The sequence below is a fragment of the Lepeophtheirus salmonis genome, chromosome 11 (assembly GCF_016086655.4).
Source record: "Lepeophtheirus salmonis chromosome 11, UVic_Lsal_1.4, whole genome shotgun sequence".
Taxonomy (NCBI): domain Eukaryota; kingdom Metazoa; phylum Arthropoda; class Copepoda; order Siphonostomatoida; family Caligidae; genus Lepeophtheirus; species Lepeophtheirus salmonis.
In genome coordinates, this window is record NC_052141.2 from 6,119,640 (window position 1) to 6,140,268 (window position 20,629).

At 35.1% G+C, this 20,629-nt stretch overlaps 1 protein-coding gene across 1 annotated transcript in view; it reads right to left on the reverse strand.

Moving 5' to 3' along the window:
- Window positions 1–7,954: 7,954 nt before the first annotated feature.
- Window positions 7,955–20,629, reverse strand: part of LOC121126004 (uncharacterized) — a 75,204-nt gene continuing 62,529 nt past the window's right edge. The window contains exon 2 of the mRNA XM_040721284.2: window positions 7,955–12,338. Coding sequence (XP_040577218.1) covers window positions 8,916–12,338 — 3,423 coding nt within the window. The 3' untranslated portion in view covers window positions 7,955–8,915. The remainder of the gene's footprint in view (window positions 12,339–20,629) is intronic.

Below are 20,629 nucleotides of genomic sequence, written 5' to 3' on the forward strand. Positions count from 1 at the left end.
CTAAATCTCTATTTTTTTAAATGATGAAAAACAAAACAAAAGCTAGTATCCTTATATTAGCTCTTTATTAATCATGTCACTTGACATTTGATCATATATGACCAACCCTAGAGTTATATAAAACATGACTTGTCGAAACGTACAAATAAAAGAAACTGAAACAGGAGATGCTATCCTTTACAATTTAAGTAATGTTTGGAAGTACTAAAACAGCTTTGCCCTCATAATGTTTTATTAGATCAGCTGTAAGAAGCTATGAAAGAGAGGACATACAACTCAAATCCCACTCCGTGTATATAAAGGACATATATGCTGACATTACTCCCATATGGATCCTCCATTTTTTACGCAATGGTTCATTAAAATCTAAACATGTTAAATTTTAAACTTCAAATTAATATAATTTATTAATTAAGAATAGAATTTCAACGAAATTAATACTATCAATAAATATGTGTCTGAGCTCCCTTAATGATTAATGTCGCCTCCCTTAGCGACAATAATGACTTCCAGGCGGAGGCCAAAGTCCTAGCACCCGCTGTGGATGTAGTCCTCTGTCATTGTGTGCTAGTGTTGGCTGATAGTGGCTTTGAGGTTCTCATTGTTCAAATGACAGGCACTGCGTACCTTTTTCTCGACATGCACATGTCAAAAGTGGCCTCCCTACCCTGACAAGGCTCTTTCCACCACTTTTTTGATAGCTCTCTGGATAGTCCGGTGTGAAACTCCGAGATCTCTGTCATGGGGCTTCATGGATTTGAAGGGATTGGCATGGTCTGTTTTCTTTAACTCCTCCGAGTTTAGCTTGGCCTTTATGACAGAGCTCTTCCACCTCTCAAACGTTTGGACTTGCTGACGGCGTAGACGGGTGTACTGTAGACGCCCAACTGAAGGGAAATTAATCGATCACGTTCAAGTGTCATTTTCTCGACTTGTACTTAAGCTAGAGAGCTCAGGTTTGTTATACTATGTAACTCATTGCTTATAAATTAATATTTCCAAATATGAATTAATTTCAATCACTCAACCTTCCTTAATTATTGAATGAGTATGTGTTCAGATTTGAATGGACCACCCGGTACTCTAAGTTCAACATGGACTTACATTTATTACGAATTGTGCTAAATGATAGCCTTTTGAGCATGGTAAGAAAAATATCCTAGGGAGTCAAGATGGTAACCCTGATTATTTGATGATTGTTTTTAAAGAAAACAACTTGACTGTCGTGATGTTTCATTAAATCAGCTAAACATAGTTGTGAGAGGGGGAGATAAAAAGGGTAAAGGCAAGAATGAATATGATTAATTTTCCTCTGAGTTCAACAACGACTGACAATTATAAGCCCAAAAAAATCCTTAAGGTTCTCCTTCTATTATGAGTTTATAGTAATGAAAATGCTACAAATTAGCATCACTGCTAATAACTCCCGAGGAGCAAATCCTCATTGTTACTCTTTGGTTTTTATGAGCCGACGAACTAGTGATTACTTTTAACTTAAATGTTCTCTCTTCCAGAGTTAAATAATAGTCATAATAGCTTTGGAAAATAATAAAAAAATACTGTTTATTTTACCAACTGGAAAAAAATCTTGATTGCGTTGATATAACTCTAATCAATCCTATAATTGGAGATGTGCAAACAATTGGAAACATACAAAGGGACTCCAGGATTGGAGTCCCTTTGTATGTTTTACCTATCCAACAACAGGGGTATCTGAGACACGAAGACGAATGATTTAGTCTTTACATGGAAATATTTAATAATCAATTTTGTGTCTCCTAATTAGTAATTACTTTTTGATTCTAAATCAAAAGTAACAATGCACAACAACCTCTCCTAACAACCATAACATTCATTTATGATTTAGTCTATCTGTCGTTTACTGACTGTCTTTCTTAATAATATTGATTAAAAGGGATGAGGTGTAAAGTGTTTGGGGATACATAGCTCAGAGTAAAAGCAGGGGGGTTCATGGGTTTTTTAACTTACATATAATAGGTGCTGGGGGTTGAAATCAAATTCATAAACCTATTTTTGTGTTTGCAAGCATATCTTTTGATAACTCTATAAAAAAGAATTTTTAATTTCCGCCCAAAAATCCCCCAAAATTAAAACTTCTGAATCCCTTTACTAATACAAAATGTCGTTTCAAATGACCCAAGAGTTTAAAAACCCCCTTTGAAGACTGAAACTTTAAACATTACTTTTTCATTAAAATACAACAAAAATCGAATTAATACAGGCGGAGGACTGAAAAATTAGAATCCTCTTAGAGACCCGTCTACCCTCAGTTCTAAAAGTCTTTCAGTTTTGTATTTTACGCCATACAAAAGAGCTGACAAAAAGTTATAATTTGATGCTTGTTTTTTTGGTGTCTGTAATCAAAAATGTCCGAACAACAAACAAACAGCAGAGGGTGTGCGATCTCCTCCGCCAAATAAGTCGATCCTTAGGAGATCTCGACCATTGTTAATGTCTCCATGTACACCGTCTACAATGTCAGAAAAGTGATGAACAACACAACTCCGACATGGTCTCCAGGGACTCTGGAAGCAGATACCATAACAGGAAGAGGAGTGCCGAGCTTATGGCCATGCTCAAGGAGGAAATTGTGAAGGACCCTACAACATCAATGAGGAAGATGGCAAAAGAGATGGAGATCGACCTCCTGAAGGCCTCCAACGAAGACCTGAACCTGAAGAGCTTCATTTGGACCCCAAGGTAACTCCTGGCCGAGTCCATGATGGTGAAGGGCTAGAAAGGGCTAATAAAGTGGTATTGCTCTTCAATAACCACGGCGAGAAAGTCAAGATTTACTCCGACAAGAAAATCTTCACAGTGGACGATGTTCTAAACAGGAGATATGATCGCTTCTTGGCTGAATCAAGAGCTCAGGACCAAACATCCAGCTTAGGTCATGGTCTTCGACGTCGTGGCGTCTGATGGCAGGAAGATGCCTCTCTACTTGTTCGAGACCAACGAAAAAGTCAACACGGACGTCTACTACAAGGTCATCAGGTGCAATGGTTGAAGAACACATTCCAAGGGGCCAACTTTGTGTTTACCCAAGACGGCGCCCCAGCACACACGTCCAAGAAGGTGCAACATTTCTGGAGAGAGGATATGGATGCTTTCTGGCCAGCAGACTTATGCCTTTGTCCTAACACAACGTGAACCCCTTTAACTACGTTGTTTGGAGTATCCAGGGGGACAAGACGAACAAGGTTTCTCACACAAATTTCGATTCCCCAATTGCTGTGGTCATGGAGGAGTAGAACAAATGGTCCTCGGACTTGATTAAGACCAGCTGTGCTTCTGTTCGTCCCCGTATGAATCCATTATTCAGAATGTGGGGGGCATATTTTATAAAAAGTGTAGAAATGGTTGAATTACCAACTTTTGCTTCATAAGTAAAAAATAAAATTATGTAGAAGTGAAAACGGATTGTAAAATTGTCTAGTTTTTGAGTCCTCATCCTTTAGTTCGCCCTATGAATTGAAGACCCTAGTACACATCCTTAAATAAAAATTAAGAAGAAGTTGACTTTTTTGTCACCTTTGACCTTTTTTTGACCTTAAAACGATACTTTATGACCTAAATATGTTATATAACTATTGTTTTAAGCATAAAAAGGCTTTAATGATTCGCTAGTTTCTTTTAATTACTTAGGAGATAGATTAAAAAAATACGCATTTATGGGTAAAAAATTAATTTTCATAGGGAGGAGGCGTCCGATATTAACTTTTTTTCACAAAAATATCAGCAGGATATGTAGTCACTAGTCTCTAAAACTAATTCTTAAATTATCCAATATTGTAACTCCTTTGATGTCCCCTTAAACAATCTGTTTGAAAGGTCAGTCCCTTCCTAAAACCATGAATAGAATGATAATTCCAAAGAGGAAGTATTTTGTTGAAAGGTAAATTAAAAGAAACTTTAAACAAAACGTTTATCTGATTTTTCTCCAGATGTAGTAATCTGTATTTCTTTTGGTATTATATTTTTATCACTGAATGATGTTTGTCTCTTAAACAATGGTTTTAAGAATCATATAAAGAAGACGGAAGATGATGAAACAACAGACATCTAAAGAAAGGATAGATAAATTCAATCATGTCCTCTGCGTATATTGTATGTAATTAAGAACATTCAAAGCCATTTTCAATGCAAACTCCCATGTCATGGCTAGATAATTTATAACAAAAGATCGTTTAATAATTTTGTTTTGTGTGTTGACTTTATTTTTTGACGAAATACATTAATTGATAATTATTCTTAAAAGAACCTCAGTTGACTTTTTAACGTCTTTGAGTACGGAATCAAGTGATTACAAGAGTCTTTTAAAGTTTTTAAACAAATATGAAACTTTACTATTGTATATGTATTCTTTTGCCACTATGGACACTCTCCTCTCCAATTTTCTCACCTACCCACGTTCAAATCAACAATCCGCAGGAATTGGAGCCACTCATTCATGACAACAATACCACTAACTCCACTCCTCCCACCTTTGTTCCTTCCCAACAGGATATGCATCGTAAGCCGGACTACTACGAGGATTATTATGTACTTGTGGACTCAGAGGATCTTTTAAGTGAATATGATCTATTACACAAGGACGGTCCTCTCTTCCTTTATGATGATGAAGAAAGTGAGAGTGATCAAAATCAACTCTATACATCCCCAGAGGAATTAAACAACTATTTGGCCTCACGAGGCCAAATAGGCGTTCAAAAAAGTTTCCTGGATGAAGCATTTCCCTACGTGATGGGAGGTGCTATTGTACTACTGGCCTCTACATTTATGACGAATCATCTCTCATTGGACCCCACGCAGAGTCGAGAGCACTCCAACGGTCTTGTTCCAATCCCTACATTGGACACAATGTTTCCCTTTCTGCACAATTTAGTTCGTTCCAAACGGGATTTGAGTAGTAATTCAAGCGGGGTTTGCCAAGAGAGGTACATTTGTGAAATGAAGGGAGAGGTCTTGGAAGTTCTAAGGGAGTGGAATGATTCGAGCGTGTTTGAAGACCTCATACTCAGTTTCATTGGGAAAATATTACATAACGAATGGGATGAGTTGAACTTGGAGCTTCCATGTGAGGATATCAGGTGCAATGAAGATGAGAAACAAATTTGATGTAGCTCTCTAAGGTGGATTTCCTCAAAATCTCATTCTAAGAATGATATGAGTACATGAATTAGAGGTTAAGTGATTCGTTTTATGAATTTATTACGTACTATTTATATGTTTCTTGATTATAATTATTTAATGTTGTGTTATATAAATATCTATTAATGATGTCATTGGCTATTTTTACTTGTAAGAATATTTAATTATTAATTGACTTTTCTAATAAAGTATCAACGTTTACTAGTTATCGGACCCCCATAGAATCCTGAGGGACACGAAATCCCCAAAACATCCTTTGGTTTTCCTCTAAGTTTTTATTTGTGTTCCGTAAGTTGAGGTAACTTACGGTGTTACTTTGTGTTTATTGTTGTCAGCTGTCGTTGTTAGCCCCTCTTTTCTCCTAATCAGTGTTCTGAACGCTTATTGGTTGAATGAGAATAATCTCCTTTTAAACTCTGAATAAATCTCAATAATAATTATATATTTTCGAAGAATAGGTAGAAACTACCAACATTGAAAGTTATTCACATTTAACCAGCAGTGTCCGCAGGTGGTAGGCAGGAATGGCTTTAGACTCTCTAAATTAAGAATTTTTTCTTTCTATTACAATTTTTTTTAGCAAAAAATTTAATTCTTGCAATTGTTTTTTTAAAAATTTCATTTTTTTCTTAATTGCTATGGATTTTTTATATCTTTACTCCAAAAATTTAACTTTTTTGATGTTTTTTTTTTTCCAAAAAATATTAATTTTATCTAAACAGCTATGGAATTTAGAAATTTTTTTCCAAAAATTTAATTTTCTTATGGGCAAATACGAATTTTTAATTTTTTTTATCCAAAAATTTTAATTTTTGATTTTTTTTTTACTTTTATTACTTTTATTCAAACAGCAATGGATTTTTGAAATATTTTCCAAAAAATATTAATTTTATTTAAACAGCTATGGAATTTTTAATTTTTTTCCCAAAAAAATTAATTTTCTTATGGATATCTACGGATTTTTAATTTTTTTTCCAAAAATTATAATTTTTGATATTTTTTTTTTAAATATTACCTTTTATTCAAACAGCAATGGATTTTTGAAATATTTTCCTAAAATATTAATTTTATTTAAACAGCCATAGAATTTATATTTTTTTTTCCAAAAATTTTAATTTTCTTACGGATAACTACGGATTTTTAATTTTTTTTCCCAAAATTATAACTTTTCGATTGTTTTTTCGAAAACAAATATTAATTTTCTTATAGATAGCCACGGATTTTTAATTTTTTTTTTCCAAAAATTTTAATTTTTGATTTTTTTTCCAAAAAATATTACTTTTATTCAACCAGCAATGGATTTTTGAAATATTTTTCCAAAAAAGTTTAATGTTTAGTGCATAAAAATCGATTTTAGTTTTTTTTCAAAAAATTTAATTTTTTGATTTGTTTTTTTCATAAAAATACTAATTTTATCTAATCATGGATTTTTCCAATTTTTTCTAAAAAGTTAAATTTTTTGAATAGGTATCCATTTTTAATTTTATTTCCAAAAATTCCAAAAATCAAGACCCCTCCAAAGAAAATATAATCCCGCCCCTGTTAACTGAGTTGTTCTTTATGCAATTTGAGCCCACACACATATACCGAGTGATTAAACACTTATTTTTCATCACCCGGTTTATGTATTGCTGTCTCAAAATAGGATGTGACGTCTCTAATGTCAGAGTTCTGATAGGCCTATGCATCTAAGTTTGAGTACTCTCTGTATAAATCATTCCCTGGCTACAAAAATTGAACTACAATTCTTCTCCCATTCCCTCCATTTTTTTCTGCTTCTATAAAATTATCTTATTTTTAAGAATTTTCTCCAATACCGATACTGGATATCTTGCCCCCATATATCGTTTTTTCGATTTTGATCCAATACGCCCACGTTTTGCCATTAAATGGAACACAAATAAATCGAGTCGAGTGGATTTATAATACATAAAATATATATATTTGAATAAATATTCGAAAGGATCTACAAATGGATCATAGACAAATAAATTATGTTCACAGAGACAGAGTAAATCAATAAGTAAATCTATACATAAATAGGGCGTGCATTCATTTGAGTGAGGTTATTTTCCGTGAGTGTCATCTTAGGTATACTCATTTGAGCGAGGATTTATTTCGAGGAGTAAATTTTGCGCAAGGGTAATTTCAGAGACTTTTTCATTTAAAACGGTTGACATGCATAACGAGAAGGATAAAAAATTGCGCATTAGAGTGGTTTGTTTTTCAACTTTTTTTCGAATTTCGATTACATTTTGTCTATTAAATTTGTCACATGCTGTGAAAATGACCTATGCAAATAGAAATGTTCTACGAGGTCACCTTGAGGTCGCAAAATCCGATTAAATTATGAACAATGGCAAAAACTCTTAACTTTGGGAAATTGTATACTTAAAATGCATTGGTGGTTAATTTTCATAAAATAATTTTGATGCATATTGTTTTAACCTATAAAAATTTTATAATAAGTTGTAGTCTAAAATTGTCCTGTATAATTAAAAAAAAAAGAAAATAAGATGTGCATTATTTTTTGACATTTTGAGAGAGGAAAGATGATTTTTTTTGCTTTTTTTTCCTCCATAGGGTAGCTTTAGAAATAAACTTTACCAATATTTTTTAAAGATTAAATTAATGTCTATTATAATTAATAAAAGTAAAATAATGATGAGTTTGTTGTTTTAATCTTTAATGACGAAATAAAGAACTTTTGTCTCCTTTCAAACTTTGAACAAGCTGTGCTAGACCAAAATATGACATTGTAGGAAAATGAAATTTTCCATAGGTCATTTCCTTACCGTATGACAACTTTTTCAATCCAGCCGTGATCGAAATTCGAAAAAAGTTGAAAAACAAACCGCACTAAGACACGGAGACCCATAGATCGATTTTGAATTCTTCCCTTCATTGACACTTATGGAGTTGATACAAAATCGATCAAGGGTCTCAGTTGCTCCAGCTAGACTTCTAGACTACTATTGAGTGATGACGTCTAATAATGACGTCATTCATAGAGTAATGCTTATTAAATGAGAATATTGCTGAAATTAGCATCGCTGAAAAGAAACTCGCTCAAAAAAGCAATAGACGCAACTCACTGAAAAATATCTCACTCCGATGAGCAGACACGCATAAATAGGTAGCTGGTAATCCAGCTACGGTAATAAATAATTTTTTTGCATGTTATAATATAAATAAGAGACTCGATCAGTAGAGTCGAAAAAGGAGTTTTTTTACGGGTTGGGTAGAGTAATCCGTAATTTAAGATGATAATGCCATAACGTGTAATAATTAAATGAATATTTAATCAACTTTTTTTTTTTTGTAATATTAATTTCTTCGACTAGAAATTGAAGAGTTAAAAAAAAAAGAAAGACAATCACCACGGCTTTTCATCCTGACAGAAATAAAAAACAACGAGTATAAAGAGAAAAGATATAATAATAACAACAACTACAGCAAAATTCAAATTTTGAGTGGGGATTGGTTAATGATATATTGCAAAAGGATAGTGATTTAAAAAAAAAAAAAAAAATTGTTGAGCAAAATGATTTGAAATAGAACGGTGTCGTATGGATATGATGATACCGTCAAACAGTCAAGTATTTTAATAATCTTGTTTGTTCATTTTTGATTCATAGTACACACATTTTCTAAAAACTACGTGTTTCAGCCTTTAAATATGAACTCCAACATGGCCAGAGAGAGTGAAGGGATTAAGGAATAGACAAAGGCACAACGGTTTAGACATTATACGAGGATAAAACAACGGGGGAAGCTGAGGGTGATCCATAAGAATCTTGGGATGGTTGATCACAGATTTGACAAGTGTATGAGGTTGTACATGAGGGACTGCATTTTTGTCTTGGAAGATCTCTGCATTCTTGTTTGGCGACTTGTGAGCAAGACTGTCTGGGAATGTCAAAGCATTGTTCCTTGGGTACCTGGGAGCAGATTTGTTTTGGAACTTGGGTACATGCCTGCCTAGGCACTTGCGAACAGTCCGAACGTGGGACTTGATTACATTCTTCACGGGTTTCCTGTCGAGGTACTTGCTGACATGATTCCTGGGGAATCTTTGAGCAGCTCTCTCTTGGGATTTGTGTGCATTCTTGGCGTTCCACTTGGTTACACTCTTGTCGAGGTACTTGATTACACACCTCCTTAGGAACATTACTGCATTCCTGCTTCGTGACGGGATTGCATACTTGCTGGGGAACATTTACACAATTCTCTCTTGGGATTTGATTGCAGTTTTGTGTTTCAACTTGTTTAGGAAGGTTTTTGCAGCTTTGTCGTGGAACGGAGTTGCATTCTTGTCTTGCAACTTGTCTAGGAAGAGTATTACACTCTTGACGCTCAACTTGACGAGGAATGTAGGAACATTGTTCTCGGGCTTCTTGTTTTGGAACCTCTTTGCACTCCTGACGTTGAACTTGTCGGGGTACATTTTGACATTGTTCCCTTGCCACTTGCATGGGTACATCATAGCATTCTTGACGTGCAGTCTGTCTTGGGATGTTTTTACATTGTTCCTTCTCAACTTTTCGTGGAACATTGGTGCATTGCTGTCTTCCAACTTGTTTGGGTACTTGGGAACATTCCTCTCTTGGCACTTGTCGTGGGACATCAATACACTCTTCTCGAGGCACTTGTTGGCATTGTTCTCTTGGGACTTGTTTGGATACCTGTCGGGGTATTTGATTACAAACTTCTTTTGATACTTGCTTGGGAATCTGCTTGGAAACTTGGTGGCAGTCTTGACGAGGGACTTGAGTACATTCTTGACGGGGAACTTGCTTAGCGATTTCACTACAAACTTCTCTGGGTACTTGATTACATTCTTCTCGCGCTTGTTGTCGTGGAATATCCCTACACTCCTGTCTTGGGACTTGGTGGCATTCTTCTCTAGGCACTTGTCTAGGAATATCATAGCATTCCTCCTTTTGCACTTGATTACAAACATTTTTGGGGGTTTGTTTTGGAACTTGATCACAGATTTGTTGGGGAACCTGCTTGGCTACTTGATTAGGAACCTTATTGCACTCTTGTCGGGGCACTTTATTGCAGACCTGGGATGGAACCTGTTTTGGTACTTGCTTAGAAACTTGTTGACACTCGGTTCTTGTAGTAGGTGAGCAAGATTCTCGGGGAATACTTCTACAATTCTGCTTCTCCACTTGTTTCGGAACACTACGACAAGCAGGAGCCTTAGGGGATCCATAATCATCTAATGAGTTTGAAACCGGGGCGGCTTGTGGAGTTCCATATGTATCAACAGAAGGAGCTTGAGGAGATCCATAAGAGTCTCCTGCGCCAATAGCAGGTGCCTTTGGTGATCCGTACGTATCTTGTTCCGGCTCATCACAGATTTGCTCAAATTCAGTTTCGTACTGAGTTTCACAGACTTGCTCATAGATGGTGTTACAAACTTGATCCTGGACTTGATGACATTCTTCTTGGGATATGGTTTCATACTGAGTCTCATAAGTGCTCTCACATTTTTCATCATACACAGTGTTGCACTGTTCCTCGTAGACGGTATCATATTCTGTTCTATACTCAGTACGGCATTGTTGCTCATAAGTCGTTTCATACTCTGTGGTACATTGAGTATCGTATTTGGTCTCACATTTCTTTTCCTGAACGGTGTCATACACGGTTGTACACTCATTGTCATACTTGGTGTCACACTGTTGCTCATGAATCGTTTCATACTTGGTCTCACATTTAGTATCATACTGCGTACTGCACTGGGACTCTTGAATTGTATCGTATACAGTCTGGCATTGATTGTCATATACGGTGTTGCATTCAGATTCATAGGACGTTTCATATTCTGTTTCATACTGAGTTTCACATTTGTTGTCATAAGTGGTGTCATATTCAGTTTCGTAGACAGTGTTACATTGTGTTTCATATTTGGTACTGCATTGTTTTTCGTTAACTGTATCATAAATAGTGTTGCAAACAGTATCATAGGCCGTATCATAGACGGTTGAGCATTGTTGCTCATATTCTGTTTCATAACGCGTTTCACACTTTTGTTCATTAATCGTATCATACTTTGTCTCACATTTCTTTTCATTCACAGTGTCGTAGACTGTGCTGCATTGTTGCTCAGAGACTGTGTCGTATACAGTTCCACATTGCGTTTCCGACACTGTCTGATACACAGTATTGCATACTTGTTCTTGAACCGTATCATATTTCGTTTCACACTTTGTTTCAGAAATAGTGTCATAGAGAGTTTGACACTGTTGTTCCTGAATAGTTTGACAGGCTTGCTCATACTGGGTTTCATAGGACGTTTCACACTTTTGCTCATAGGTCGTACTGCATTGTTTGTCCTGAACCGTGGAGCATTCCTGTTCTGTAACGGATTGGCATTGTTGTTCATATTGCGTTGAGCACTGAGTATCATATTTCGTTTCACACTTGTCCTCATAGCGCGTCTCACACTTGGGCTCATAGACCGTTTGGCACTGATCAGCATAGGTCGTCTTGCAGGATTCTTCATATATGGTTTCATACTTTGTCTCGCACTTTTGATCGTAGACAGTTTTGCATTCTTCATCATACTGAGTGCTACATTGTTGCTCATACTCTGTAGCACACTGCGTTTCATAGGTCTGCTCACATTTTCTTTCATTAACAGTAGTGCACTCTGAGTCATACTTGGTCTCACATTTTGGCTCAAGGACTGTAGAGCATGAATCCGTGCACACTGGAGCGTTGGCTGTGCAAGATGCACCAGATATCTGATTAGGGGATGTTTGAGTACGACAAGACGTACTTACTGGAGAGGTTTGAGGAGCTCCATAAGCAACAGCCAAGTTGTTGGATCCTCCTGTAATCAATGATGATTGAGGAGAGCCGTATGAATCTCCAGCAGAAGTTGCTGGAGCAGCTAGTGGTGATCCGTATGAATCTCCAGAAGAAGTTGCTGGAGCAGATACTGGCGATCCATAAGAATCTCCTGAAGATGTTGCTGGAGCGGCGATTGGTGATCCGTAAGAGTCTCCTGAAGAAGATGCGGGAGCGGCTTGTGGTGATCCGTAAGAGTCTCCTGAAGAAGATGCGGGAGCAGCTTGAGGTGATCCATAAGAGTCTTGTGGTCGAGCGCTGCTTGAGGTTACGAAGAGAGTTACCAAGAGTAATATGAACTGAAAAAGAAAATAAATGAGATTAATATTTTGTATTGAGTTCTAGAATTATTTGGTTTAATAATAAATCCATTAAAGGGATTTACAAAAAAAGAAAAGAAAGTTAATCAAAGATTAATGTAAAATTCTTTCTGAAGAGACCCCTAATGATATTTATTCTCCCTTAAGCCTAGAAAGACTTTTTAAGACTCTTCCTCTTCAGACGGCTAAAAAAATGGATAAGTACTTAATATTTTATAAACGACCTACTCGGTAAGACACTGTTTTTTTTTTTTTTGAAGTCCTAATTTTTATAATCACCCCTTCAAGCCCTATGATAAATATAACCGTCTATTTCATAGCACCGAGATAAATACATATTATAGCATACAAGTATCAAATTTTCTCTATCTTGGTAATTATGCAGTTCACTTTTTTTAACCAGCCCCCCCCCCTTAATGATCTTCATTAAGAACCTATATTCCAAGACCATAAAATTATGAAAATGTAGTTATATACCTTTGACATCAGCCCTTGGGTCTCATAAAAACGCCCAACTCTTTTAAAGGGCATTAATTAATTAATTATATTATGGACATGCTTCATAAATGGTTCATTCATAGTTCTGTTGGGTTATTAAAGATTAATATAGTATAAGTATGTACACGGAGCATCTTATATGTCTCTTGAGTGTTCCTTGCATCCTGTTGAATCCCTCTAAATGACTGCAGTAACATGAGTATGACCCTGATAAAATTTGTGAGTCTTAGGACCGGTCCTTATCGGTCTAATATTGTATCTACAACATATTAAATGACATAGTTACTAACTACGTCATTTTAGGTGTTGATGTTTCCCCTCTTTTGTAGGGCTTTTATGGATATATATATATGTAATTCATTCAAAAAGTTGGTGAGATGTTCCTGGGAGTATTTAAGGAAGAAATAGTAGTTGGTGTAATTGACTTATTTGGCTAACTACCAGAGGATTTCGGGATCTTTTTTGGAATATTTGGAGGAAATGTTGAGTGATACAATAAAAGTAACAACGTGTTTTATATTCCGCAATTCTATCTAGGAGTAAAGAAATTAAAAAAGATGGCGAGAAACAAAGGACCAATTAAAATGAAGAAAAATAAGATTGTTATACTTCATGTAAGCACATATTGTTTAATATTTCAGAGACATATTTGAGCCAATTATAGGCTCATAATTCAAATTATGGGGATGACTTGAGATACTCAAGAGTTTTAGCTATAGTTTAAAACCTTTATGTGATTTCATAGACTTCATTTGGTTCCGATATGACAGCTTTTAAGCATTAAATATGTCAATTTCTCAACCTTTTATTTTGAGAAATAAATTTTGTGTGCCACATTTCACACTAACTTCATGATGATGAGATAAATAATTCAACCATGGTCTCTCCTTATGAAACAATCCCTATTTAAAAAAAAATAAAAAAAAAAATAAAACACACCCAAATGTAGTCTATGGAGTTAAATATGGTGGGATATGATTTTTGTTTGAAGGTCAGTTTTTCCGTGTAGATGGTCTTTTATTTGTAAGTAGATATTTGATAAAAAAATACACATTAATATTAAGAAACAGGCTTGGATATTGAACGAAAATTAAGCGGTGTTCATTCTTACTATCCATTTTTGAGTGTCTGAATAGAAAAAGTATATAATAATTAATATCAAACATCCTTGAATGGTTTTAATTCCTGTTTACTTGTTCTCCAAAAACATATTTTATCCCACGACCAAAGTTATACTCCAGAAGCGAAACGACGATTGTGGGATTAATTCTGGTCCAAAATTATTCTCCTATTAAAATAATCTTTTATCCGCAAAGTGGAATAAGGATATCATTAATTACTCTGTAACTATTGACTAATCCGAGACGTTGTTAGTCTTATAAAGTATTGCAACAGTTCTCACGAAAAGAAAATGAAAATCAAAAGATAGTCAGAACCTTGAGAGTTACTTTGCCAGAGGTAGATGCCGGAAAGTTGGGATCATGGAGGATAGGAACACTGCAATTACATGAAGTCTGGTCAAATCAATGAGACAGCATTCAAGGCTCTTAATGTCAATGATGGGACTATGAGGAGGAGGTATGTAAATGATTTTGTGCAGTTCACTTATATACGACGATATCGGCAACTGTTTTATACAGCAACCAAAGCCAACCGGATCAAGAGAGGACGGAAGTTGTTGACTTGGTTTAAGCATAATTGATCATTTTGGCCAGCCTTTTCCCCAGATAATTGTTTATGGCATTCAAGGTGTAGTGAAGAAGAGAGCATATGTTACCCCTCACTGAAATTTGGAGGATCTAAAGGCTTCCGTCGAGCAGCAGTGGACGCTCATGTACGATACCCTCATCAAGAAGTGCTAGGTTGGCTTTAGGTCAATTCTTTAGGCCATGGTAGTAGCCAAATGGAATCCCTTTGAATTAATAGAATGACATATCAATAAATACATCTCTGATAAAGCCTTAATGTTGTACTCATTTTTATTCTTGTCAAAAGTTTGCCCTCTATATTCATTATCAAAAAGTCCTCGTTTTTCACCACTTTGCACACGGTAGGTTAACAAACATGGATACCTACATCATTTGAACCTTGAAATGATTATTATTTTCAATTTTTTATACAATGATTATTTCTTTCAATGACATAGAGAAATTTGCAATTTTTCATTTTTATAAATGAATTGTGACCGAGGGTATAATTAGAGTCTAAGTACACTCTAATTATAAGGTTGAATTTAAATTACTGCATGCATTATAACAATCTCTCGGGAAAAGAGAGAAAGAACAGTCCTACATAAGATAGTAATGCCTACTAGTCAAGGCCTGAGGATATTTCATAATTAATCATGAGGCATGTTTATTCCGAAAAAAAAACTAAAAAAAAAAAGTAAAAACCCATACACCAAAGACATGAAATTGATTATTATTGGTACATTTTCATACTTATTAATCACTCAACCTCGGCTCCTTTTTCATTTAATCCAAATTCACTTTTATTCAATTTTTTAAAGTATATTTTAACATTGATAAATATACACACCTACATTTAATTTCTTCAATCAGACAAAATATAAAGGTTCTCAGAATGATATTGCAGAAAATTGTATACATATATGTTTGGACTACTAAGTAAATAATAAATACTTGGCATTTTGTTTGCTAATTGGTATTTCAAAGAATTAATGTTACATTAATGAAGAAAGGACTGGCCATGAGAGTGGGAGAGAGAACAGTCTAGTCCTTCATTATATTTGCAATTGAAAAACAAATCATTCCATGAAGATTAACCTTTATGTTAGTATTATATAGTTGGGGCGGAGGGGATTTTAAATCCGAAACATGTTATGCCCTTAATATATTGCCAACCCTGAGATCTAGGCTTATAAATGTGTAACCATCCGATTTACCTGACAAAACTCTGTAAAAATAGATACAAAATATCCTTGAGATGTCCCCCGAATACGAACAGTGTGTGGCCACTATTTAGCCCAAGGAGATTATTGAGTTTCACAAAGCTGCATAAATCAACCGTTTACAATGTTGCCAAGGCTTTCAATGAGTCTGATGGGTCGGCTTGACCTGCAAGAAAGACTCAAGATCGTTCTGAGAGACAAAAAAAGCACTCCAGCCTTCCTAAATGTTTCGAGCAAAGGAAATGTGGCCTCCTATCTACCCGGATCTGAAGCCTTTTGACTACATTGTGTGGGTGTCATTGAAAGAGAGCCACATAAACGTTCAACTAACACTGTATACTACTTGCAGGATTACATTCTCGAGACAGTGGCCGATATTAACAAGGAGTTCCTCATCAGGGATTTCGGGGACAGATTACAGGCCGGGGTTGATGCTCGAAGTGGCTGGTGTGAGGGATTGAATTCTTCACTATGAAGCCTCCATGTAGAAGCAAAAGATTTGTCAATTGCTAAATTAATTTTTGGAAAATAATTATAATATACATTGTCCTTATATTATCTTGATTTTAAATCCCCAGCTTGAATGTAATTCCAAATCGTAGTCAGGGATACTGAATTCTTAGTACAGTTTCCGGATATAATGGCGTCGACTTGATAGTTATTTTATACTAAACTCCAGATAACCTCTAACACTATGGAACCTATATAATAATTGTGGGCTTAAATCTTGCCCAAAAGGAAATTTTGTTGGGAGATGACGTTCAGAGCTACTACAGAATCTTCGTTGCTTTGTTTATTAGCATATATAAGTAAACAACGAGGATGCCCTATTCACTTTAAGAGAAACGATATTATTAGTGGAAAAGAAGGAAGAAATGTACAGCTGACAACAAATTCATAGAGTGTAAATGTTTATTTTAGGAGTGAAGTAACGCCGTGTCATAAAAAGGCCCAAGGAATTATAAAATAAACATGGAAAAATGTACTTATTACATGAAATTCTTTTTGGATATCAAAGTCGTGATCAAGATCTTAGAAGGAAAAACTTACATAGTATGAACATACAGGGTGCACAAGCTATTTGTACTGCGAAAAATATTATTTTTTTCAAACGCAATTTTCTCTCAAAAATTTTCTCTGGAATTCCTTCTTGATCCAACTGATAAGTTCGTCTTTTGTGTTCCAGGGATTCAGTTTGTTTGTCATTCGATCGCGCCCACACAAAAAAAAATCATCAGATTAAATTCTGGCAAGTTTTGAGGACAAAAGTACTGAATAAAATTGTCTCAGTACCAATGAAGACTTTTCTTCGAGGTGTGGCAGGGAGCCAAGTCCTACGGATACATATAAGGCCTCCAATTGGCAACCTTGTAGGGCCAGGGATTCACCTTTTGACTATAGTAAGTCCAGCTAGGTATCAGTGTTGAACCTGAGGCCTTTGGGGAACACATGAGGTGGCAAAACGTGCCTTTCGGAGCTAACCCCTCCAAACACCATGATGAGGGCTTTTGGATGACGACAGGCTCATCCTTGATACAAAATGCCAACCACTCTTTGTTCTGGTTGTTGAACTTCTTGTCTTTGCTAAAGATTTTGTCGTCCGAGATAAACGAGAGCATGACTTTATGAAGTGGGTGGTTGATGAGGCTTTAAGAGCTGCCTAAGTGTAGCATGGATATCTTGCACACCCTGTAGTATGTACATACATACCTTGTTATAGGTAGTGTTACAAGAATTTTGACATATTATTATTGTGTTTTTTTTACTACATTCAAACCATCATAATAGTAAATATTTTATGACCCCCTCCCCCCACACACACGAAATGGTTTTTATATAGTATATTATAATCTTTTTGTAATCAGAATCGAGAATACTTTATATGGCGTTTGAGAGGGAGATGTGTGGTTCTTAAGTATGTAAGTGTTAAAATTCATGACCATTTCCGGAGACGAGGGAGTTAAGGGATACAATATACGGGGTGTGTAATTGGTATTTGACCACTTATAAAAGAGAAAAACACATGAGAGTAATGGATAATGCATCTCACCTACTGACAGACAAGGGTGTATTAACAACCATTCCCCTTGATCAAAATAACACAATCAATCGACAAATGGCCTCACAAAGAGACAAAATAATATAGATTGCTGCTCAAATGCGGAACCCACAGCCAAAACTTGACATGGTCAGCAGGAAGACTATTTACAACGTCGTCAAGAAGGCCATTCATGAAGGAATTGCCATCCAAATGAGTATCAACAAGACCAATGCACAATATAGCAATGGTAACATATTTTTTTGGGAGACCAACATTCATTTCTAGCCGAAAAAATGTGGCTACCACGGGTGCTGCTAGCTTTTATCATTTGGAAAGGAAGTTAGCCACAAAAATGATCCACAATGTAAATTAATTAATATATATAAATAGGTTACGCTTTTGTATATTCTAGCAAAGGGGGCCCACGTTGCAGGGCTGAATTGAGGGGAATAGAAACAAAGAATGAAGGGAGAAGAAAAGAAATAGATAGAGAGAGGGATATAGAAAGATACAGAGGGAGAAGAGGATATATTTTTTTTGATTAAGGCTAGGAATGTCCCTGGTACTTTTTGTTCTGGCCGCACATCGAGGCCGTCATACAAATGAATCGAATTTCGAAGCTCTCAGAGCTTCTGTTGATAAGCATTGAAATCCCATGAGTCCCAATTACATCATTACCACCTGTTAAAGCTTCTATGGGCGAATTAAAACCATTATCAAAGTCGATAGAGGTATTATTGAAGATCAGAAATGGTTTCAATATATGTGCCAACTATCTGTTTAAAGCCTTTGTAAAATCCCAGATTCAAAATGTCCCATTTTCAATTACACACCCCGTAGTTATCCTTCCTTGACGTCTTTTTTTGGGCGTTGCAAGGAAAGGCCTGGATATCATGTATATATATATATATGTACAAATATGATCATAAAAGCTTCAAACCCGCTGTATTTTGCCCCCTCCTTGAACGAATAAAGACGATTTCATGATTATTGTTGGAGGTGTAGAGAGATTATTTTTCAAGATCCTCTTCAAAAAATCATCTACTTACATACATACAAAAAAGAAAAGATCCTTGAAGGATCCATTTAAGGACTACTCCTGTGTATATAAATATCTATGGCAATATACAATCTACGTACAAAGTTTAAAAAAACATTAAAAATGTTTTAATTATAGAGTCATAGGATGGACATCACTCTGGAGTAATTCTAGGTACTCGTGTTAAGTTTCGGGCCCAAATTCCAGAACCGTTCGAAACAGTTATGATCTTTTTGAAAACTCCAATTGTCTTTATTTGTAATTCTGACAAAAAACAAAGATTCTAACTTGATATAATCAAATCCCTACACAAATCTGAGAAGAGTAATTGGTATAATGAGTAAATCAACAATAATGGGTGAAATGTCACTAAAAATCATATCTGTTTTTCAATTTTTTTAATACAAATGTGTGGTGATAACATAAAAGCAGGCTGGGATTTTTTTTGATTGCACAAAGAAAAACATATCATAAGTTTTTTACTTCAATGAAAAACCGAAGAGGATTTTTTAAAGAGTCAAATACAATATTAAACCACTGAAAAACTGTCCAACAAGCTCTTAATATGATTGATATTTATGTAAATTTTTACATGTACATATTATCTACAAGTTTGATTGTGTGGTATTTGAAGTTTAAATCCAATTTTGATGTCATCAATATAATCAATTTCTGTTGGTGTGGCACGTTCTTAACGAGATTCTTTTTTTCGTTATTCTTGTAACGTGAATACTTATAGACTCTTCTATGAGTGTATCATTTTTCCGTCATGACATCTCAGTATCTTGTATGATCAGTATTAACAAATAACATATTTTTATCAGGTTCAGTTGACCTTAAAATCCACAGCTCCTAAGGACTTTTTTGAATTAATAATAAATTATTGTAATCATATCAACGGATACATTTATCATACTGTCGCAATATTGAGAAAAAGTATCCCTGCTTGCTTTTATGGTATTTCCACACAAATATCTAAAATATTGCATTGTCAAGAATAAATTATTACCTCCATTCCTGATGATGGCCTCCACCTCAAAGGAAGATTCGGATCTTTGGCCACTACCCAATCAGTTTTTGAGGTAAAGGATTGTAGATTTATTTTTTATTTTTATTTCAGACATTCGTACCAAGGGACTTATCGTATCACACTCATACTGTTGATCTTTGAAATTTTTTGGTGATATCTTTGGATTTAAAAAAAATTCCAGAACAAAACAGGATTTATAACTAACACCCTTTGTTTCCTCTCTAATGATGTCTTTAAGGCACTATGTATTAGGGTTCGTACGTACATAATAGGTACTATGCACGTAGATCATAATTTTCCTCATTCCTCCCATTGACATATTAATTAAAGACTTCTTAAGGAAAAGGCAAAGACCCAGGCATTCCTACTTAAATATGTATATAATAAACTTAATACTCATCTACATATTAATGAGAGGCCTCTTTTGCTCTTTGTTCATCGCATTTCCTCCAATTATTATTTCCATCAATGATGACTAAGCATTCCTGAGCAAATACTTATTAACACTATTATGGTCATAAACTCAAAACCCCATGGTTAGCTCTTAAAAAGTTACATATAAAATACAAGATAAATCCTCATTTAAAGGGATTTTGAATAAAGAAATACGGGTACTCATATTGAGCATTCAATTCTTATAGAAAGATTTTCACGTACGTCACATGATTGAAGGGGACTCAAAGTTGATTTTTTGACTATATTAAATAAACAAATTTCGAATAAATCTTGATGGAGCTTCATCAAATAGATT